Source organism: Syngnathus acus, chromosome 23, assembly GCF_901709675.1.
Source record: "Syngnathus acus chromosome 23, fSynAcu1.2, whole genome shotgun sequence".
NCBI lineage: Eukaryota > Metazoa > Chordata > Actinopteri > Syngnathiformes > Syngnathidae > Syngnathus > Syngnathus acus.
In genome coordinates, this window is record NC_051107.1 from 6882243 (window position 1) to 6902745 (window position 20503).

The 20503-nt window shown below is 58.6% G+C and overlaps 6 protein-coding genes across 17 annotated transcripts in view; 3 read left to right on the plus strand and 3 right to left on the minus strand.

Moving 5' to 3' along the window:
• cradd (CASP2 and RIPK1 domain containing adaptor with death domain) lies at positions 1-7711 on the plus strand. 2 transcript variants are annotated; one of them, XM_037243167.1, is made up of 6 exons: positions 1-402; positions 935-2062; positions 2140-2244; positions 2823-2897; positions 6831-6993; positions 7273-7711. In XM_037243167.1, the coding sequence occupies exons 1-2, from the start codon at positions 72-74 to the stop codon at positions 1225-1227; spliced, it is 624 nt and encodes a 207-aa protein (XP_037099062.1). In that variant the 5' UTR covers positions 1-71; the 3' UTR covers positions 1228-2062; positions 2140-2244; positions 2823-2897; positions 6831-6993; positions 7273-7711. The 2 variants fall into 2 exon arrangements, with proteins under 2 accessions (XP_037099062.1, XP_037099063.1); XM_037243168.1 differs by having other exon boundaries at positions 2143-2244.
• LOC119117115 (myelin regulatory factor-like protein) lies at positions 1250-7520 on the minus strand. Of its 6 annotated transcripts, XM_037243135.1 has the most exons (24): positions 7120-7520; positions 6849-7004; positions 6414-6501; positions 6216-6271; positions 5957-6143; positions 5470-5649; positions 5190-5385; positions 5042-5118; positions 4873-4983; positions 4706-4817; positions 4413-4613; positions 4236-4344; positions 4066-4175; positions 3778-3923; positions 3551-3700; positions 3276-3347; positions 2692-2732; positions 2450-2581; positions 2332-2379; positions 2119-2203; positions 1968-2042; positions 1765-1876; positions 1607-1678; positions 1286-1442 (listed from the first exon to the last, which is right to left on the minus strand). In XM_037243135.1, exons 1-24 carry the CDS (start codon positions 7493-7495, stop codon positions 1353-1355), a joined length of 2982 nt encoding a protein of 993 aa, XP_037099030.1. In that variant the 5' UTR covers positions 7496-7520; the 3' UTR covers positions 1286-1352. The 6 variants fall into 6 exon arrangements, with proteins under 6 accessions (XP_037099028.1, XP_037099027.1, XP_037099026.1 ...); XM_037243133.1 differs by having other exon boundaries at positions 1250-1442; positions 1607-1876; positions 6849-6921; positions 7124-7520; XM_037243132.1 differs by having other exon boundaries at positions 1250-1442; positions 1607-1876; positions 1968-2033.
• The window catches only part of LOC119117118 (CCR4-NOT transcription complex subunit 2-like), a 27768-nt gene continuing 9164 nt past the window's right edge, over positions 1900-20503 (minus strand). For 3 of the 4 annotated variants that reach the window (XM_037243147.1, XM_037243146.1, XM_037243142.1), the window contains exon 15: positions 1900-1941. The gene's annotated coding sequence lies outside the window, so the exon portion shown is untranslated. Of the gene's footprint in view, positions 1943-20503 lie in introns of all 4 variants that reach the window. The other variant, XM_037243144.1, reaches the window with a different exon arrangement.
• On the plus strand, positions 8573-11432 carry rab21 (RAB21, member RAS oncogene family). Its single transcript, XM_037243169.1, has 7 exons — positions 8573-9052; positions 10047-10106; positions 10184-10291; positions 10359-10422; positions 10689-10743; positions 10819-10907; positions 10987-11432. The coding sequence occupies exons 1-7, from the start codon at positions 8918-8920 to the stop codon at positions 11124-11126; spliced, it is 651 nt and encodes a 216-aa protein (XP_037099064.1). The 5' UTR covers positions 8573-8917; the 3' UTR covers positions 11127-11432.
• LOC119117122 (tetraspanin-8-like) lies at positions 11600-13582 on the minus strand. The gene is made up of 9 exons (XM_037243163.1): positions 13386-13582; positions 13005-13073; positions 12765-12881; positions 12612-12686; positions 12445-12540; positions 12268-12381; positions 12155-12190; positions 12008-12091; positions 11600-11941 (listed from the first exon to the last, which is right to left on the minus strand). The coding sequence occupies exons 1-9, from the start codon at positions 13443-13445 to the stop codon at positions 11810-11812; spliced, it is 783 nt and encodes a 260-aa protein (XP_037099058.1). The 5' UTR covers positions 13446-13582; the 3' UTR covers positions 11600-11809.
• ptprb (protein tyrosine phosphatase receptor type b) overlaps positions 15275-20503 on the plus strand; it is a 9845-nt gene continuing 4616 nt past the window's right edge. Inside the window, exons 1-19 of one of the 3 annotated variants that reach the window (XM_037243127.1) lie at positions 15275-15455; positions 15523-15871; positions 16418-16537; positions 16610-16753; positions 16816-17073; positions 17146-17415; positions 17527-17643; positions 17715-17861; positions 17933-18050; positions 18120-18271; positions 18349-18618; positions 18737-18795; positions 18857-19061; positions 19149-19246; positions 19327-19492; positions 19567-19698; positions 19770-19913; positions 19973-20236; positions 20303-20457. In XM_037243127.1, coding sequence (XP_037099022.1) covers positions 15414-15455; positions 15523-15871; positions 16418-16537; positions 16610-16753; positions 16816-17073; positions 17146-17415; positions 17527-17643; positions 17715-17861; positions 17933-18050; positions 18120-18271; positions 18349-18618; positions 18737-18795; positions 18857-19061; positions 19149-19246; positions 19327-19492; positions 19567-19698; positions 19770-19913; positions 19973-20236; positions 20303-20457 — 3210 coding nt within the window. In that variant the 5' untranslated portion in view covers positions 15275-15413. Of the gene's footprint in view, positions 15456-15522; positions 15872-16417; positions 16538-16609; positions 16754-16815; positions 17074-17145; positions 17416-17526; positions 17644-17714; positions 17862-17932; positions 18051-18119; positions 18272-18348; positions 18619-18736; positions 18796-18856; positions 19062-19148; positions 19247-19326; positions 19493-19566; positions 19699-19764; positions 19914-19972; positions 20237-20302; positions 20458-20503 lie in introns of all 3 variants that reach the window. The other 2 variants (XM_037243129.1, XM_037243128.1) reach the window with 2 other exon arrangements.

Here is a 20503-nt window from a genome sequence, read left to right on the forward strand (position 1 = left end):
TCCTCGTTTCTGGTCGGACACAGCTCGCACGGGGCGCAAATGCGGAAGCAAGGTCGCAGCGCGTCGTCGGCATGGATCCAGTCCACAAGGAAGTTCTGCAGAAGCTGCGCGTGGACCTGTCCGAGCAGTTGCTGGTGTCAGACGGCGTGCTGCTGCCCTTCTTGTACCAGGAGGACATCCTGACGGCCGCGCAGGTGGAGGACATTTTGGCGGAGAGCAGCGAGCGGAAGCGCTGCCTCAGGCTCCTCGACGTGTTGCCCAAGCGCGGCCCGAAAGCCTTCGCGTGCTTCCTCCGAGCTCTCGACGACTTTGCCTGGCTCCGAGACCGACTGCTGCAAGAGCTCGACGTCCGGACCGGGACCGCACCGCACGAGGCTCCGACGAACCGCCTTGAGACCACCGGTATGACGTCACACGGTGACGTTCCTTTTGTTTACATTGAATCATTCACACTCAAGTCTGAAAAGGATGATTTCACTTGCGCTCGAATATTTGAATTCGCGAAGCAGTCCTTTCGAAGTCTCTGACGTCATTAACGGATGACTTCTTGTTTCATTCACACTTCATTTGAATATTCTACGACGTCCTTTATTCCGTTTGAACAGTGTAGGAATCTGAAGTGGAACCTCAAGACTCGAGTTTTAGGCAATCATTTAGATGAGAAAAGCCCAAGTTCTTGCTGACGTCAATTGTTTTAATAAAAAAAGAAAGCAGACTTGTTTATTTTAATACATTAATAAATCTTTCTCATTTTCATCATTCCATCTTTTTCCCCCACAAATGTCCTAATGACTTGATCAATGTATTCAGCGCCAATGTAAAAATGAAACCCGAATTGTTCACATGGGAATGAGCGAAGCGGGAGGAGGAGGAAAAGCGGAAAAGGCGAGCGGCACTTGACTGACGTTTGTTGCCTTTGTGTGTTTCGCATCAGAGGGCTTTCCCGAAGAGGTGGCCCGGCGAGTCCCTTCCGAGCGGCACCTTTCGGGTCTGGCGACGGCGCTGGGAGGCGAGTGGGAAGCCGTGGCGATGGACCTGGGCGTGTCGTCGGCCGCCCTCTTCCGTTGCCGTGCCGACCACGCGCTCAGTTGCCACGACGCCGCGCTGGCCGCCCTGTTGCTGTGGCGACGCTCGCAAGGCAAAAACGCCACCGCGCGACGACTGCAGCAAAGTCTACGGGCCGCTGGCGTCCACTCGTCAGTACTGCGGGACATTATGATGTCGTGACCGAGTCCCGAGCCTCCTTTTATGTTTATTTTCATCGTTATTTTTATTTATTATTTCACATTCTGTCACACCTTTGAGACTGGACTCGGATAAAAAAAACCCAAAAAAAAAAACAAGTGGCTGCTTCAGTTGCTGCAGCGACGGTAGAAGTAGAAATGGTAGTCTGTGAACAGCGCCCCCCCAAAGTGATGGTCGGTACTGCAGTCGGCTTGGCCCTGCGCACAAGTCACAAGACACTAGGCTTTGATCTATTCTTTATCCTCGGTGAAAAAGGACTAAGAGTGGAGCCGTGTCTCTGCGCTTTAGTGCCCCCGGGTGGCCAAGAAACAAAGAAATCCCTGTGATTTGCTTCCATTTCATAGCGTGCGTGCGTGCTTACAGCCACGGCGGATCGAAAGTGGTAGGAGCTGTGGTAGAGGCGAGCCACGTGCAGCGGCCACTCGTGTTCCCCCTGCAAGCAAGCAAACACGGCAGCTGATGCGGCGCCGGGCCACCGGGGGCAGCCGTTACACCGCTCGAGGTGCTTTTTGGTGTCACCTGCGTGTTGGAGGCGTAGCCGGCGGCGCCGAGCAGCTCGGCGTGGCGCGGGGCGGCGCAGGCGGCCGACTCGTGGGAGGCGCACAGGTGCACCACCAGCAGCTCGGTGGAACTGAACACGTGGGACGACAAAGAGCAGGCGGCGGGTGGGTCAAGGTGCGCTGTCGGCCGGCCGGCCTACCGTGAACGCTAACTGGCCTCACTTCATGACGAGGGTCACCCGCATGTTGACGGGGACAAACGGACTGACGGGGACTTGGAAGACGAACCTGTCGGGTCTCCGGGGGACAAAGCGAGGGTAAGAAAGTTTTGCCTTTTGTGATGTCTCTTTGTGTTTTGCGCACACTTACTTACCCGCACTCGTCTCGCACGCAGTAGCGGCTGTCAATCACCTGCTGGTTCTCTTTGATCACAAAAGACTCGATGGTGGTGTTTGTCCCTGTCTCGCGAGCAGCGCAGGGAGGATATACGCAGGCACAGGTAAGCGTACGCACACAGACACGCACAGCCCGATCACAAACAGCCTGGCGTTTCTGACGCACACACACACACAATGGCGGCACGTACAGTCCGGAGCGCTTTGAAGCTTCCGCAGAAGCTCGTCTTGGCTTTTCTCTGCAAACAAAAGCGCATTGTCGCTCGGTGTCCCGCGCAGTGGCGCCATGGGCCCGCGCCGGCCACTCACCCGCTCCGCGGCCGGCCGTCGGCGGGTCGGCGCCTCCCGCTGGCGAGGGGCAGCAGTACACGGCGTCGCAGTACAGCAGATGGCAGAAGTGCACGTCGGGGGGCCACGGCCCCGGGGGGCTGACGGGCGGCGCTACGACGCAAAAGTCACACGGTTTGAACATTCGTGAGCTTTGTTGCGCAACGTCTGGGCTCGGGCGCGGCGGGCAGAGATGATTGCACTGAGCGACAAAGCCACGTTACCTGAGCTGCCGCCGGCTGGTGTCGGAAGTACGCTGCTGTTACTGCCGCGGGCAAAAACACTCAGGTCAAAGAACATATTGTTGCGAGTACATTGCTTCTTGATTGACAATCATTTGGGTCTACGTCCACAGAAACCCCAAAGGACCCCGAAGCATCCCAAAGGCAACAAGACTCGAGCTGAGCATGAGCGAGTGATTCAAGAGCAGGTCCGTCAACTTTGATTCTTTTCAGAGAATGTAAGAATTGCCGGTGCCTCGAGATGCGAGTGCCTGCCTTGTCTTGAGAGTTTCCCGAGATAGGCGCCGTCTGTCTGTCTATCTATCTGTCACCTGGCCTACGGTTTGGTCTTCTTGAGTCACATCAAAGTGCGCTTCAGACACCCTGGCCGCTAGATGACAGCAGCACACATCACAACATCCGCTCACATTGGCTTTCTGTTGGGCTGCTCGGAAGTGTGTTTCGCCAAGCGCGTGACTTGGCTTTCCATTCTTTTCCACCGGGAACGATGATTTGGGACGTCATGTAGCGAATGAGGCCTGCATCTCAAGGCACCGCCGGACACTTTGGCACACACAAATGTTCACCTGACGCTGGAAGGCGGCCCAACGTTGCCTTGCATCAAGTTGAGCAGGTACACGGTGCCGATGGTGATGATGCTGATACACACACACACACACACACACACACACAGAGAAATTGTACCTTCTGCCACCTAGTGGCAGAGCGTCGAATTGTTCTGTCTGTCACTATACATTGTTGCCATGGATAGATGAACAAAGATGCATTATTTGTGGGGTGAAGTAGAAGCTCCCTCACGGCGCCATGCTTGCCATCGCGGAAAAGTGACGTCATCACTTACCAGGCGGCGACGGCGAGGCACAGTGTGAACACGCCGGCGCGAAACATTCTCTGCGACACGCAAGCGTCAGCGGGCGCCTCGGAGGCTTTGAGACCCCCGTGGAAACTCTGCGCCGTTGCCGCCGACGCGGTGCTGGGCTTCCTTGACATCCTGTCGGACCAAGACGGAGAGCTTTTATCGCCAAAGTGCGCCGGTCGGCGAGGAAGATTTGGGGCGAGAGGCAGTACCCGCTGGAGCGCAGACTTCCCGTCAGGCTCTTGAGCTTGGCGAGGCGCCGCTTCCAAACCTCCAACTCGCTCACGCGGGTCTCCAGGCTGTCGGCCATCTTGGAAAGCTGCTGCACCGCGCCCACGTTCTCCATGAAGATCTGATCCTGGGTGACAGAGGAGGAGGAGAAGGGAGCGGGAGCCGGCTTTCCTCTGTGGACTGCGTGTTCTGCCCGTGCCCGCTCCGGCCGGGTACTCGGCTTTCCTCCCTCATACCCAAAACGCGCGCCCCCAAATTGTACAATATACCTTGTCCACCATCAGGAAGTTGTCGATCTTATGGCCGCCGTGGCACGTGATGTCGCCGACCTCCTTGACGGCCGAAGGGAGCAGCTCCTTCACCTCTTGAGCCAGGACGCCTGAAAGGTCACACACGCAAGTGGCAAATTTCCAAACTTCAATGGCGCCAAGAGTCGCACCTGTCTGGTGCGTGTGTTTGATGCCCATCTTGGAGGCAAACTCGGGCTTGTAGTCGAATTCCACCAGGCGCATGCGCGTGATCCTCCTCAGCTGCTCCTCACCGTCCACCTGAGCAACGTGAGTGCACAAGCTTTTGCCAAGTGGCCAACTCCGGCGTGACCCGGCGGCGGGCGCACCTCCCGGATGTTGCTCTTGGCGCGCCGGTCCGACGGCTGCATGACGCGCCCCATGACGGTGGCGTTGCCGCACACCACCAGCGCCTCGTCGGGGGCATCTGTGTTGATGCCCACCCGGCCGTGGCACGTCACGGCGTCGTGCTCCGCCCCCCGCTGCCACAGGGCGTCGCCGTCCATCTCGAACTGGCCGGGGTTAGAGGCCTGCGGGTGCGGTCCGGAGGGTGTGTGTGAAGAAAAGTGGCAAACTAAGCGGGCGCCGCTGGCCGTGGCCGGCCGGCGCTGGCCGTGGCTACCCTGACGATGAGTCTCTCGGACAGGAGGGCGGCCAGGAGGAAGGATGACAGCTCCTCGTCTTGGTCTTCCTCCTTGACGGCAGCGTACAACCCTACTACCACCCGGAAGTACCTACGCATACGCAATTAGCACATGTGCACGCTCAGAAGCACAAAGACCAACATGCCTCTGGTCTGGGTTGGGCCGCCCCTTCTTCCTCATGTTATTGGCGGTGGTCTCGCTGAAATGAAGCCGTCCTAACGTCACTTTGCCCACGACGCCGGCGGTCACGCTAACCCTGCGGGAATCAGACGTGGTCATGCCGAGCCCCTCCGGCCAACCGCGTCATCACCCACCTGACTGGCCCCAAAGGCTTCTTGGTGCGGTCGGCCTGAGACTGCTCCATGCTCACGCGATGCTCCGGAGATTCCATCTGGCGGTAACGTTGGCGCCCGTTAGCGTTGCGGACCAACTGCTGCAGCGCTAAGCTAACGGGAAGCTAACCTTGACCCCAAACACGTTGATTTCAAAGTAGTGGAGATGGCGCACGCCGCGCGGCGTTCTCACGTAGACGGGCTCTCTGGCCACACCCACGTGAACCGTCACCTGGAAGTGGTTCTTCTTCTGGCATACAAAAGCCTCGTCGGTCGGCGAGAAGTTGAAGCCTTTGTCCGTAGCCACGGCCAAGGCCGGCGGGGGCCTGCAAGTAGGCCACAGAACAGCATGCACGCACAAAATGTAACAGGCATCTCCCCCCCCCCCCCCCAGGCAGCATCTGCCTCACATGACGTGCAAGTTTGCATCAAGGACGGCGCTCCACTCGGCCGGACAAAAGGACTCCCAGCTCAAGCGCCCGCCGAGGACGGGTCCGCCTCGGGTCCCCTCGTCTCCGAGCGCAAGTCGGTCGGGTCCCGCCGACGAGTCCTGCGACTCGCTTCGCTTTCGTTTGCTTCTGTCGGGGAAGCTAGAGACAAACGGCAAAACCCTTTTAACTCTGGCCGTCCGCTTCTCCAACGTTCCATTTTGATCTTTAAAGTCAGAATTCTGACTTTGAAGTGGGGATTCTCACTTTAAAGTCAGAATTCTGAGGGAAAAAAAAGACAGAATCCTGTCCCCCCCCCCCCCCCCCCCCCCCCCAACTTTTTTATTTCCTTCACTGGCCCTAATCCTCTTCTGTAGAAATGTACTGGACTTGAAGTAAGGAATGAGGATTTCTAATCAGCAATTCTTTTGCGAGCCCGCGTACTGGGACTGCTTTGAGATTCACTCACCAGTTTAGCAAGGGCAAGGCTGAGGTCAGCAGGCTGGCGGGCGAGCCCGATGGCATCCCGCCGCCGACGTAGCTGTCGGACGGCGACGGAGCTACGGAGCCGCCGTCGGATTGGCCAAAATGCGAGCGGCATGCGGTCGGCCGGAGGAGGGGCCGCTCGGACCAATAGGAAATCTCCGTTTGGAAATCTGTCGATCAAACGCCGGACAAACGTTAGCTTTAGCACCGTAGGGGGGGGGGGGGTGGAGTTAACCACTGACCTGGAATCCGCTCGGGTGAGCAGACGTCCGAGTTTGGGGGAGACTCGGGAAGCGGGCTAGCAAAAACATGTCAGGGATGCTCAAGTCCACACGTGACTCACCAGCAGTCACACGGTGGGTGTCACTCACACAAACGGTGACACGCACGCGCACACACACACACACAGAAACAGTCACACACAGCGTGTGGCATCTCACAAAGCATTGAAGTCGCTGCTGAGGTACTGCTCCAGGATGCTGGTATCCACGGCAACCGAATTGTCCAGAACTTGCCTGACGTCGTGACCTGCACGTCATCACGTCAGCGTCATCGGACGAACCGGACAGTTGGACTTTCCAATGTTTTGCCCGAGTTTCTTTTTGATGGCAAAATTCACAACAGCAATTTCTTTTTCTTTTTCCTCCATTTTGAATTCCACGGACGTCCGCTCGTTCGCCTTTCTGTGACTCGCACTCCGGTGTCTGTTGACGAGGAGCCACAGAAAGGCATCCGAGCGGTCGTCCTTGGAGTTGATAAGAAAGAAGTGCAAGTTGTGTAACGCCGGCCACTAGGTCAGGCTGCGTTGAAAACGGAGTTGACCTGGCCTGCCCTCATTCTGACCTTTCACCCCACAGCGTTTTGCGTGCGCTCACCACGGAAGAACTGCCGCAGCGCCTCCGTCTCGCCGTGCACAGCCGCAGCCTCCATGCTGGCCAGTGGGTGGCGCTGAGGAGGAGCACAGTAAACTGCCTCAATTGGAGGAGGAGCACAAGGGTTGCCAGGCAACAGGCCTACCGAGTGAGTCACACACAGATACACACATTGACGGTCTGGCTCCTGCCAAACAGGGCGCGCGCCATTCTGGCCTGGCAACAATGCTGTTGAAATGTTACACTTAGTTAGCTCTCGGTTGTTCAGGCTCACCTGCCTTTGGCTCCAAAATGGCCGCCGCCGCTCCCGACCGACCGACCGATCGTAGTCCGTCAATGGGATCTTTCGGGCCGCTGGCCGTGGGTCCGTTTGCCACTTTGAACTTCCATGTTTGCACCCCGAGTGCTGACTGACTTGTTTTTTCAGGAAACGTCGGCGTTACGGGAGCATTCCAGTTTTCTTCCCTGCCGTGTGGCGTCCGTCTGCTTAGTGTCAGGTGAACTTTGAGCTTTGGACAGGAAGGAGGCGTGTCACAGCGCCGTGCGTGTGCGCGGCGATCGGCGCTCATCGGAGCGAGCCGCAGCCTCGATCCCAGCTCATTTGAGGCGGCAACCCAAGCGGGTGGCACTCTGGACCGGGCCCGCTTCATGACTCCTAACAAAGCCACATTTACACCTCAGGCCAATTTTCTGGCTGCTTCGAGCACCTTGACTCGCTTGTGCGTTTCGGGACTTTCTTCTTGAAATGCCCGAAAATGTGAGATACGGCTGCGTTTGATACAACGGATGAAACTTGCATCTCAAGGCACAGCTGTTCAACTTTTGGAATGTGGGAGACCGGAAAAAAAATAAACGTCACGTTATTATGCTACGATGACTCGTTTCTCATGTGATCATTTATCACGTTCAATGCAATGCTCGTACGCCGTGCTGCCTGCGTGGCTGCCTGCGTGCGTGGCTGCCTGCCTGCGTGGCTGCCTGCCTGCGTGGCTGCCTGCCTGCGTGGCTGCCTGCCTGCGTGGCTGCCTGCCTGCGTGGCTGCCTGCGTGGCTGCCCGCCCGCCCGCCCGCCCGCCCGCCCGCCTGCCTGCCTGCCTGCCTGCCTGCCCGCCTGCCCTCAAAAGCAACGTCTGCTCTGCCTGCCCTCAAAACCAACGTCTGCTCTGCAATGTTGAACACGGCTCGCGCTTGAATTGTTTCGTTGCGGCCGTCCAAGAAATGTGGGGTGGAGTGTCACACTGACATATGTGTCACATGTCAGATCTGTTTGATGTTGTTGTTTTGTTTTCGTCGGGTGCTTTTCTGTAGCTGTTTTTTTAGGACTCGGGAGGAAGAGCAGAGCTCGTCACGTGACAGACTCCAGAGATCGTCTGTGAAAGCAGGCGCCTCCCTCTGCCGCGCCCAGGCGTGCCGGTGTGTTTGGCTCGTGGGTGGATGCAGCGGGGTGACGACCAAGTCATTTGAATTTCCATTTGGATCATGGGTCTCAAACTCCAGTCCTCGGGTGGGGGCCGCATTCCTCCATGTTTTCCAAGTTTCCCTCGCTAAACACACCTGATTCAATTATCAGGCTCCTGCAGAACGTGAGGATGAACTGATCATTTGAATCAGGTGTGTTTAACGAGGGGAACTTGGGAAACATGGAGGAATGCGGCCCCCACCCGAGGACTGGAGTTTGAGACCCCTGAGTTTTGGATCGACATGACTTGACAGCTTGTTCACTTCGGACACGTGACCTCGGCGCTCCCGCGACAGAGTGATTGGGCGAGCTCGAACAGACGATCTGTGGCGGCGCTAGCCGGCTAGCTGTAAGCTAAGAGACGCCGCCATTAGTTGCTTTGGCGTCACTGACGAGCCTTTAACTCGCTTTGATGTCGACAATACCATTTTAGTACTTTTCAAAGTCAACACAGCTATCGACGTGCTTGCTTTGACTTGTTAGCTCCCTTTCCCCCGTCGGTCGGAAGCCGATGTGAGCTGCGCAGCAGTTGACTTAGTACGTGCTAGCGAGTGTTAGCCAGAGGAGGAGGAGGAGGGGGCGGCTAGCTTGTTGTGACAGATCGAGCGGCCGCCATGGCGGCAGCTGGCGGCGGCAAAAACTTCTCGTTTAAGGTGGTCCTGCTGGGGGAAGGCTGCGTGGGGAAGACGTCCATGGTGCTGCGCTACTGCGAGAACAAATTCAACGACAAGCACATCACTACTCTTCAGGTGGGAGTTGCGACGGCTCGGCTCGGCTCGGCCCGGCCCGGCCGCTCGCTCTCGAGCGGTGCCTCTAATCGGGATGTCGCGTGGTGAAATAGAAGCTCCCCCGATATCTCTGCGCGTCGAAGGCAGCCACTTTGTGCGTCTAGGGTGCGCCTGTTTTGCCCTCCCGAATGTCTCGAGCGAGACTTGCGGCTTCTGATGTCACAGGTGTCGAAAACAAGCATCCGCGATAACGCCGAAGAAAATAGTTTACTTTTTTTCTCATGAGCGTTTAAGAAACGGTTGTTGTATACATACACGCGGGCAACTTATGTTCGGTGAAAGCGAAACTCTTTGCTTCTGCTAAGTCATGCGCGGACGTTTGACTTGGTGCTATAAAACAAGTTGAAACACATTGGCAGGGTCACACCTGAGAAGTTGTGCATTTACTGAGCTCGATCTGAAAGCACACGATTGATTACCTAGCGATTGTATGCCGCGGTTTGCCTATGAGTGCGGAAGGAGAATCAACAGGAAGTATCTCGATTTGATTGTGGCAAGAAGACTGCCATCCCCCGAGAATGGAGAGCAGTCAAAAGAGCGAGCGAGCATGGTGCATGATGGTAGCTTTAGACCGGGCAATGCGCTCAAATATTTGCTGGCTTCACTCGTACGAAGAAAAGAGAAGAAAGAGCAGGTGCAACGTTCCTCTTGGATTCCTCATCTCAAATGGTTAAAAACTCGCTAATGGATCACGTTTACAATTTTTGCAGAGTGAAGCAGGACTCATTTTAGGGAAAATTTGTTTGGAATGGTGACAAGAAGGAAGCCAGAAGGCTTCCAAGGAAAACTTGCTTTGTGAATGATGTCATTGTTCTCAAAGCAAAGGGAACAAACGGATTAGAACCGTGAAGCCGCTGAATCTTTTTTTTTTTTTTCAAATGTGATTTTGTTTCAGTGCCGTGATCTCGCCTGTGTGAAAACGGCATCTTCATTTGACGTGTGTGTTTCCGTGCAGGCGTCCTTCCTCACCAAAAAGCTCAACATCACGGGAAAGCGGGTCAATCTCGCCATCTGGGTAAGACGGCGCTTTCGGTGCACGTTTGTGGCACGAAGCGGATCACGTGATTGCCGTGCGTGCGTGCGTGCGTGCAGGACACGGCGGGTCAGGAGCGCTTCCACGCCTTAGGTCCCATCTACTACAGAGACTCCAATGGAGCCATCTTGGTATATGACATCACCGACGAAGACTCCTTCCAGAAGGTAACGACACGCCGTGCTGCTGGTGAAGCTACGCGTTGGCCTCGGTCTGACGACGGTTGCGTTGCAGGTGAAGAACTGGGTGAAAGAACTGAGGAAGATGTTGGGCAACGACATTTGCCTGTGTATAGTAGGTAAGTGGCAGTCGTCATGACAACAAACAGAATGTCATCCTTTTAAAGAATACAGGCCTCCGTTCCCACGCAAATTGCCTCTCTCACCACTATGACAGTTAATGGAAAGTCTTAGTGGGTTTTTTTCTCCATATGAAATCAGCACGGGGGCCCTTTTCAAAGCTCATTTCCAAAGCGACGGCGGGCGCCACTCGTGCTCGGCGCCCTCTGACGAGTTGGCCGCCTTTGCCCGCAAACTATTATCTCAGTTGCCGAATGTCGTGCAGGTAACAAAATCGACTTGGACAAAGACAGGAACGTGTCGACGGAGGAGGCGGAAAGGTGAGCGAGCGAGCGAGCGAGCGATGACATCATCACGGCCGCAGTCGGGCCACTTCTCACGTCTTGTCGTTGTAGTTACGCTGCGTCAGTGGGCGCCAAGCACTACCGGACGTCAGCCAAGCTCAACAGCGGCATCGAGGAGCTCTTCTTGGACTTGTGTAAAAGTAAGTCGACCGCGTGGGCTCATGCGTGTCTTGGCGATGGCTCACATGACGCGACGTGACGCCACGCGTGTCCACTTAGGAATGATGGAGGCCGCGCAGGCCGAGGAGCGATCGAAGGGAAACGGCGGCGGCCAGTCAGCGTCCGGTCGCAGGGGCGTTCAGATTGTGGATGACGATCCGCAGGCCACGCCCACCGGGGGATGCTGCTCGTCGGGCTAACGCACGTACACGCCCGCGCGGTGGATCCGGTCTGTCGGTGCTGCTGACGATCGTGGGAAGGGGTTCATAGTTCAAAGTCCAAGAAGCAGGAAACATGCAAGCGACCGTTTCCTGCCCAATTGTTAGTAGACGTGCGGGAGGACACGTGACATCACTTCCTGTCTGATATAGAATGCGCGTCCGCAGGCAGAGATTGAAGCGGAAAAGGGCCGATTGCTCTCCAACAATTGTGCATGCTTGACCGGAACGGCCGTCCTTTGATTCCAAGAACAGATGTCGTGTCCATTAAATGCTCATTGAAAGTTGCGTGTGCGCTGCGTACTTTGTGCCGTGCGCTCACTTTTGAAAAGCTTGTGGAGCTGGCAGGCAACCCGTTGCCTTCCATGCAAAATGACGTTTCCATCGTCAAATTGAAATAAAGGCGCTGAGTCGCTTATTTGGCAAACAAGGACGAAGCGAAGAGGAGCTTTGGATTGGGATGACTGCCGAATGTGCGACCAAGGTCTTTATTCAAAACCAAAATCCTAACCACAGTAGTCCTAGCAAAGAGAGGAAGTGCTGCATTTATAACCCCGAGCGTGACAGCTTGAAAATTGTGCATTTTTCTTGTAACAGCAAAAGATTTGTGCAGTGGTTCAAGGCAGTGGCTGTCACGACGGCCTCCGAGCAAAAGGGGGCGCCGTCTAGTAGGGGTTTTTCAGCTCCTGGTACTTGGGGAGCCCCGGCTGGAAGATGGCCGGCACCAGCATGACGGCGGGGCGTCCGCCCTTACGCAGCTGGTGGAGGAGGACCGACGACAGCGTCAGGCCCAGCAGCTGTGGGAAGCGAGAAGTGAGGTTGACGCTCGGCCCGGCCCGCCCCGCCCCGCAAACCTTCCTTACCGCCAAGAGGGCCAACGCAAAGACCACGCCGATGGCAACGTCAAAGATCAAGAAGACGTAGGTGGCCACAAGGGGGAAACACGGCTGCAGGCAAGCCCCGCCCGTCAGCGACTTTCAACACGAGATCCGAGCGACCGACCGACTCACCTGGCGAAAGACGGACTTCTTCATCTGCAGCATCAGCTGTAACACGTGCACAGGTGAGTCACCGCGACGGCAAGTTTTGTGTCGACGGCGGGCGCTTTGCGCTCTCATCTTACGCTGTAGTCCACGTCGCGACAAATGCCGTCCGCGCGCGCCGCCTCATCGCACAAGCACGAGTCCGGGATGTCCAGCCGCCAGTCGTCGACGCCGAACACGCCGCAACACTGGAACTGCACGCCCAAAGTCAGCTAGCGCCGGCGCGCGCTGCGCCCCGCCCGACGACCGGCCGTCACCATTTCCTGAACGCCGTCGACCATTTGCCTGGTCTTCGGGTCGGCTTCATCCAACGGCAGCAGCTTGCGGGCGTTGGCGGTCATCATGCCCTGCATCTGCCAAGGCGCACGCGCGGTTTGGCATGGTGACTGATGGTGCGAGCGCCCGCGTTTGGAGGCGACGTTACCTCGGGACGCACGGCCGCCAGGGGGATCCCCACGCGCATCATCATCAGCATGCCGATCACCATGCACACCAGGAACTGCGCATAAGAGGCCACATCGTTGGTTCACATTCCCCGTCCGGAGAAGAAGTTGACGGAGCAACGTGCCAAACCCACCGCGATGAGGGCGGCGCGGCTCTGGCGCAGTGCGCCGTACGCGCCCAAAGCGGCGATCAGCAGGGTGATGGTGCCCACGACGTAGAGCAGGACCAGGCCGGTGTTGCGGCCCTCCAGCTGGAAGCGCACAAGGTGAGCGAGAGCGCCTGTGCTGGTGTGTGCCTGCACGCACGCCAGCCTGCACGCACGCACGCACGCCATCCCTCTCAGCTCTAACTCTCAGCGAGCGACTGGTCTTACCGAAATGTCATTGAGGCGCGTGGCCAACTGCAGCACCAAAGCAAAGGCGATGATGGCGCACCCGACAATCTGTGATCAGAAGAAAGCCGGCGACATTTCCAACATTGTATTTGACAAACAAATGTTGCCATCACTGCGCCGCCTAGTGACGCTGGAGGGGAAAACCAACTTTAGAACGCTGTCGGGCCTGGCCGCGCACAAGGGGGAAAATAGCAACTTTGTCTTCATTAATAGACCAGGGTGCAGTTGAATTCGTTGAAAACACAAACTAAAGCGCGTTGTGTGGGGCGTGAGGCTACGGAAGAGGCTAACGTTAGCACGAGGACGCGCAAGTGCGCACTTTTAATTTGGCGACCGGAAATGTGCTCTAGTTGAACTCACCGCGAAGAAAATGTTGGACACGATCAAGCTGAGCTTGACGCAGCTGTTCACTTGAGTCATGTTGGCTGCTTGCGCTCCACGAAATGCGCAAAAACAAGGCGGAAAGTCAAGACGAGCGTCCACCTCCAAGTCTGCGCGACGGATGAGGCCGATGGCGACCGAGGAGGAGTAGGGAAAGTCTTTGAGGGCCGGCCGTTTCCCGTAAATGACTACCTGGCCTGCCAAATATGGGCATTTCCGCTCCGGCTGCCCCGACCAAGTTCGCCGCCGAAAAAGTGGGGAGAAACGAGCACATGACTTTCAGGGAAACACCGTGAGTTTGATTCCCGCATATGATGTTGTAAATGTGCGTGTGTGTGGGGGGGAGAACAAGAAAAAAACTTAAGGATTAGGGCCAGTGAAGAAAAATAAAGGAGGATGACATGATTCTGACTTGTTTTTCCTCGGTCAGAATTGTGAGAATCAAGTCAGAATTCCCACTTAAAAGTCAGAATCCTTTTTTTTCTTCTTCTTCTTCACTGGCCCTAATCCTCTTCCGTTAGTTTGTGCCATCTTGGTTCAACAACAATGTTGTGTATAGGCAAGTGTACTTTGTGTCATCCCGTTTACTTGTATGTATATTGTGTACTGTCTTGTCACCGTGGGATAGTGGGAACGTTATTTCGATTTCTTTGTGTGTCTTGGCATGTGAAGAAATTGACAATAAAGCAGACTTTGACTTTGACTTTGTTTATGATTTGAATTCAAAAGGAGCCACTCCCACTTGTGTCGATTTGACGAGCCAGCCTACTGCACCGTACCGACTGCTTGTCTTCACCTGTCGGCCCGAAGGGGGCGCTGCAGCGGCGCATTTACGATGGTGCCACTCCGCGAAGCGCCTCGCTCGGCTTTGCAGGCTGACTGGGCTTTGCAATTAAGGCTTGGAGCCACGGTGAAGCTCGCATCGCAGGCTATTCAACCTGCTTTGCTTATTTTTGTTATTAAACTATAGGAGGGCCTTTTAGGCTTGTTATTAAACTAGAGGAGGGCCTTTTAGGCTTCGAAGTAAGAATTAAGGAGGCGCCATATTTCACGTTGGCCATGATGCAGTTGGTAAGTGGTGAGCGAGCACCTCGTCTGGAAGTGTGGCTGTGGAATGAGATGGGACGGGAAGGAAGGCCTGGATCCAAAGCTAGCTAGCTTGCTTGCTTGCTTGCTCCTGAAAGTTTCCCAAGGCAAGAAACAAAAAATAAATGGCAAAGTTCACCTTTTGAACGGGGAAAGCAGGAAATGGCTTCCCATCCTGGCCCGGTCGGGCTAGCAGTTAGCATGCCTGGCTCTCCAGAGTTGGGGTTCAGGGGCGGAGCTAACGTAGTGGCCACGGGAGCGGCACTCCCTCGCCACCCTCACATCAACAGGCACATTTTCCAAACTGTGACTGCTGCCATTTTTCACACGTCCTCTGCTATTCTTAGACCCTCACGGCTGACGACCGATCACCCTGATTGGCTATGAGCTAGCGACTCGCCACGCTGCCCGATGGCGTAAATGGAGCTTGCGACTCGGAGCCGACCTTGCTTGAATCGCAAGCTGCTGTGGAGTTTTGTGGCCAGTTTGATGTGTTGCCGCGCCATGTGCACGTGGCCGACCCTCAGCTTGACCAGGCGTCGGTCCGGCCACCCCGCCCAAACATTTCTGGCTACGCCCCCACTCTGCTTCCAAAGACACGCGACCCCCACGGAGTGGACACGTGCTCGCTGACACGCTGACTGGATTGGCGACCAGTCCATTGGTTGTCCACGTGTACCCTGACCTTGACTGTGACCCGTGTCATGGTTTGCCGTAGAGTGCAAATGTGTGTGTGTGTGTGTGTGTGTGTGTGTGTGTGTTTGAGCGGGCGTTGGAAGTTATTTGCAGCACCGCCAGACAGGAAGCGGAGGACAAAGAAGGAGCAGGAAAGGCGGAGCTCCCGTCCCGCAGTGGTCGCGGCGCTAGCGGAAAACGGCGGCAGAAGCGGCCCGACGAGCATGCCTGACGGCTACCTTCAAAATGGGGGCGCCACGCATCGCTGTTGTCGTGTGGATGCTGCAGGTGAGCGCCGTCGCCCTGGAGCCAGCCAATGTTTTCAGCCAATTGAAAACACCCACGTGTCTTTCAGGTTCTGATTGGCTCAGCCGGGACAGATGAGACGCGGCACGCTTGTCGCCCGTCCGTCATGGATGTGATGTCCGGTTGGGATGGGATGCGGCTAACTGTAAGCGCGCGAGGGCGCAACTGCTCCCTGGCCGTGCGGTGTGCGGACGCCGCCGAAGACATCCGTTGCGCCCGAAGAAGCCGCGAAGAAGGACGAGCCGATGCGGAGGCCAACGTGACGGCGAGTGCGTGGCCGGCGGGTGCCGTCGTCTTCACCTGCGACTTGCGTCACATGGAACCGGGAAGCGCCTACCTGCTGCAGGTCCACGCTGGCGGCGCCACGCCGGAAGTGGCCAACGTCAGCGTGCACACCTGTAAGTTGTCTGGCGCCTTGCTAGCGGGCTTCAGCCACACTGTAAGACGGGAGCTTGGGTTAGATGATGGCCGTGTAGTCTACCAAAGCGCGCTCCGCTCCGATGTGGCTTCCGTGTGTTCTTGGGAGCACGAATGGCGCTTCCCCTGATTAGAAACAGGAAAGGCGAGCCGGCTGACCGGAGCCGATGATGCCGGGCGACGGCGTGTGTGTGTGCGCGCGCGCGCGTGTGTGTGTGTGTGTGTTTTGGAAAGCATCCAAAGCAGAAGTTGTTTCCACGCTGGGCCGAACTCTGTCGGTTTCCTGTCCTCGATTGTTCTTTTGTTTTGTGTGCGTGTGTATCCTGGCGCCCCAAAGTACAACACCCTTCTCATGTTCAACATGTCTGTCTGTCTGTCTGTCTGCCCGCCCGCCCGTCCGTCCGTCCGTCCGTCCGTCCGTCCTTCAAATAGCTTTGAAGTTCTTTTCGTTTCAACGTGTCACTTCCCTCCTTCACCACTGGGGGGGCACCTCTAACCCCGTGCGTGCACGGGTTTGCTTGTGTCAGGCCCTTCGGCCCCATCAGGCCTGAGCGTGACTTCCAGGCGGAGCGACAGCCTGGGACTTTCCTGGCAGGCGGGCCCAGGCCGGACTCAGCGTTTCAGGCTGCTCGTGTGGGAGCATTCTGGTACGCCTCGGCTTTTGGCCGCGCTTGCTCTCGCGGCCGGCGAGCTGAGCTTCCGTCCGCCTCTCTCGCTAGTGCTCCCGCTGCTGAACGAGACGCTGGAGAGCACCGCCACCTGGCGCGCCGTCGGCGACCTCACGCCGGGCAGGCGCTACAACATTACCCTGGCGACGGAGGCCGGCGGACTGCGCAACCACTCCAGCATCCGCACGCAAACAGGTACAGGTCAAGTTTCGGTTCATCCTCGGAGGACTTTGACTTTGGGCGTCCCTCATCTTTAGCGCCGGCCGCCGTCGCCGACCTGACGGCCGAAGCCGACGGCGCCTCTTTGCGCTTGTCGTGGCGAGGGCCGGCGGGCGAGGCGGACGCTCTGGTGGTGTCGCTGCGTTCGGACGACTCCGCCCCGCTCCAGACGATTCTGCGGCCCGACGCCGGCGGGGTGGCGGTGGCCGGGCCGACGCCCGGCTCAGCCTATCGCGTGACGGTGAGCACCCGCAGCGGCGAGCTCATCAACTCGTCGGAGATCGACGCTCGCACAGGTGGGACGGCTCGGCCCCTCGCGTCTGGCGCGCCATTCCTGCTTTCGGCAATTGTCCGCTCTTGGCGTTTAGCGCCGGCGCCGGTGTCGCTCCTGGCATTGACGCCCTCCGCCCTGGGGGGTCTCCTCTTGTCATGGGCACCCCCCGCCGGGCACTGGGACGGCTACGGGCTCATCCTCCGTGACGGCTCGCGGGAAGTAGTCGCCGCCGTCGACCTGCCCAAGGAGGCCGTCAACTTCACCTTCCCCGGGACCGGACTGCTTCCCGGACGGCGCTACCGAGCCACGCTGGCCGTCAAAAGTGGACGGCTGGCCGCAGAAAGCAGCTGTGACGGAAACATGCGTGAGCCATGTGCAAACACAGCACACGCATTCAAATGCACAAATACACACAGCCAGGGCCGGGCCGGGCCGCACACTCGCCAACCTGGCACACGTGTTGTGTTGCGGTCAGTTCCGGCGCCCGCGTACGACCTCCACATCCGGCACGCCGACGAAACGTCCTTGAGCGCCATGTGGAGCCACGCCCCCTCCGGGTGGCGGGACGCTTACTTCCTGACCCTGGTCCACGGTAGCCCCGGCCGCCCGCCGTCTCGTCCCATCCCATGGGATCCCGGCTGACCGGCCACTCGGCCCCTCTAGGTGACGTCACTGTGGACACCAGGGCGCTGGAGCCTCACGTGAGGGAGTGCACCTTTAACGTGCTCACGCCCGGGAGGATTTACAACATCACTGTGACGGCCAGGAGCGGAAACCTCAACGCGTCTGTCTTTGTGGAGGGGCGGACAGGTGCCCGTCCGCTCTCCTCTTCTCTCGTGATTGATTGTGCATGTGTGGGTTGATGTGTGCGCCTGTTCCAGTTCCTATGGCGTTGAGCGCCATGACACTGCGCAGCGTGGCCGTGGACAGCCTGCAGGCGTCCTGGGAAAAACCACGCGGGGACGTCGACTCGTACGAGCTGGCGCTACTCCAGGACAGGTGGGCCCGACCGGCCCCATCCCACGGCACAAATGTGGAGCGTTTGACGTCTTGTGTTCTGTTGTCCAGTGTTGTCGTTCAGAACCACAGTGTTGCGCTTCCGGTTGGCCCCGCCTCCTTGCTGCTTTGCGGTCTCACGCCCGGCGCCCTATACAGGCTGGGGGCTGTGGCGGTCAGCGGCGGCGTGCGCTCCAAAGTCACAAGTCTGGAGGGACGGACAAGTGAGTCCGGCGAAGCCGCTTCAACAGCGCAGACGCGAGTCGCACGCGCGTGACCAGCTCGCCGTGTGCTTTTTCAGCTCCGGCATCCGCGAGCGAGGTCACGGCGGTGAACGGTGGCCGTGCGGATACGCTGCGCGTGTCCTGGCGGCCGGCGCTCGGCGCGCTTGACACTTACCTGGTCCGCCTCGAGGACGGCGCGGGAACGGCGCTTCACTCTCAGGCCGTGTCGCGCCACTCGGCGCCCGAGTGCTCCTTTGGCTCCCTGACGGCCGGACGCATGTACGCTGTCGTCATTGTGACCAGGAGCGGCGGCCTGGAGAACGCCACCCGGGTTCACGCACGCACACGTGAGTCCCCGGCTCGGGAACCGGAGCCTCCCTAACCGCCTCCCTCCCAAGCCTCCCTCCCGCCCTCCCTGGTCGTGCGCTTGCTTTTGTGCGACCCATGTCTCCCTCTGGCCGGCAGAACCCGCCCCGGCGCAGAACCCGACGGCCGTCCACTCGGCAAGGGACGGCTTCCTCAAGGTGCGTTTGCCGCTCCGTACTGCAGCGGGCTGAGCCTGAGCGGCCGCGTGTCTTGTGTCAGGTGTACTGGCGACCCGCGTCGGGCGACGTGAGCGCGTACGTGGTGGCGCTGTGGTACAACGGCAGCGTGGCCCAGCAGCAGAGCGTGCCGCCCGCGCGCAGCGACTGCGTCTTCGGCTCGCTCACGCCCGGCCGCCTTTACACCGTCACCGTAGCCACGTGGAGCGGAGACCTCGTCAGCAGCGCCGCCACAGACGGACGCACCTGTCAGTCAACGCGCGCGGCAAGCGGTCCGAGATGGCCTCTCCGATGAGGTCCGACGGCTAGCTTGCTTTCTTTTCTTGTTCCTTCAGTGCCAGCCTGTGTGTCCAATCTGTCACTGAGCAATGCAGGATCAGGTGAGCTGACCGTCACCTGGAGCCCCGCCCCCGGAGATGTGGATCACTACGAGGTACTCGGGCGTGAAAAATAACCCGAGCGGGCGGGCCCGCACGTTAGCTTAGCGTGCGCGGTGTGCTATCTTGCGCGCAGATCACACTGCTGTTCAACGACACGCGCGTCTTTCCGCCACTCACGTTGGACAGCGCCGCGCGACGCCACCGATTCACGTCGCTGACGGCGGGACGCCTCTACAAGACGGTGGTGTCCGCTGTCAGCGGGCCCAACCAGAGGGCGCTCTTCGTCCAGGGACGCACAGGTACCCGTCGGGTTCCGTTGCCGTTTTCGGATGGCGGCCGGCGCCCGTAGACGTGCCGCTTTTGTTGTCTCCAGTCCCTGCCGCCGTGACGGACCTCCGCCTGACGCCACGGCGCCCCCCCGCTGACGGAGGACTGACGGCCAGGTGGACGCCGGCGCTCGGAGACGTGGACGTGTACGTCGTGTCGCTGTCGGCCGCCGCACGGGTGAGTCGGGCAAGAACGACGACTCGACTTCCCGCCTCCATCCACGACTTCTTCCTCGCTCGCTCCAGGGCGGCGAGGTGGCGGAGTCTCGGCTCGTCCCCGATCACGTCTCGTCTCTGGACTTCTTGGATCTGATCCCGGGCCAGGCCTATAATATCACCGTGCAATCGCGAAGCGGGGAGCTGACCAATAGCGAGGCGACGTCCGGCCGCACGGGTGAGCCCCAGCAAATCAAGCAAATCAAGGGTGCGCTTCCTTCAATTTTCAATTTTCAGCCCCGGCGCCCGTGAGCGGGCTGCAGGCGGACAAGGAGCACACGCCGCACGGCCTGACGGTCACGTGGGAGCGGCCGGCGGGACGCTACGACGCCTTCAGGCTGCTGCTCGCCGACGGCGCCACGCTGGCCGACCTGACGCTGCCGGCCGCCGCCCGCTCGCATCGCCTGGACGGGCTGATGGCCGGGAGGTGGTACGGCGTGACCGTGCTCACGCTCAGCGGGGGCGTGGCCTCCGCCCCAGTCACGGCCGAAGGGCAAACACGTGAGTGAGGCGCGTGGGGGCTTTTTTGCCCGGGCTCCCCTGAAGCTCCGCCCACTGCGTCTTCAGGTCCCGCCGCCGTGAGCAACTTAACAGTGACGTCTGCCAACTCGTCGTCCCTGGGCTTCTCGTGGCGCCACACGGACGGGCACGTCGACATCTACGAGGCGTCGCTCTTCGCTCGGGATGACGAAGAGCGGGAAACGGCCGGCGGGAAGCAGCAGGTGCGTTGGCGGAGGTCGCCGTGGACCGCATTCGCCGCTTTTAACG

Coding starts and splice junctions, on each gene's coding strand:
- cradd (XM_037243167.1), top strand. CDS start 72: ATGGATCCAGTCCACAAGGAAGTTCTGCAGAAGCTGCGCGTGGACCTG. Junction 403..934: donor GAACCGCCTTGAGACCACCG/GTATGACGTCAC, acceptor GTTTCGCATCAG/AGGGCTTTCCCGAAGAGGTG.
- LOC119117115 (XM_037243131.1), bottom strand. CDS start 7,495: ATGAAGCGGGCCCGGTCCAGAGTGCCACCCGCTTGGGTTGCCGCCTCA. Junction 7,005..7,119: donor CATTTTGGAGCCAAAGGCAG/GTGAGCCTGAAC, acceptor GTGTGTATCTGT/GTGTGACTCACTCGGTAGGC. Junction 1,443..1,606: donor ACTTTCGATCCGCCGTGGCT/GTAAGCACGCAC, acceptor ACTTGTGCGCAG/GGCCAAGCCGACTGCAGTAC.
- rab21 (XM_037243169.1), top strand. CDS start 8,918: ATGGCGGCAGCTGGCGGCGGCAAAAACTTCTCGTTTAAGGTGGTCCTG. Junction 10,292..10,358: donor ACGAAGACTCCTTCCAGAAG/GTAACGACACGC, acceptor GTTGCGTTGCAG/GTGAAGAACTGGGTGAAAGA. Junction 10,744..10,818: donor TCGACGGAGGAGGCGGAAAG/GTGAGCGAGCGA, acceptor TTGTCGTTGTAG/TTACGCTGCGTCAGTGGGCG.
- LOC119117122 (XM_037243163.1), bottom strand. CDS start 13,445: ATGACTCAAGTGAACAGCTGCGTCAAGCTCAGCTTGATCGTGTCCAAC. Junction 12,882..13,004: donor CGCGCCTCAATGACATTTCG/GTAAGACCAGTC, acceptor GTGCGCTTCCAG/CTGGAGGGCCGCAACACCGG. Junction 11,942..12,007: donor TTGCGTTGGCCCTCTTGGCG/GTAAGGAAGGTT, acceptor CGCTTCCCACAG/CTGCTGGGCCTGACGCTGTC.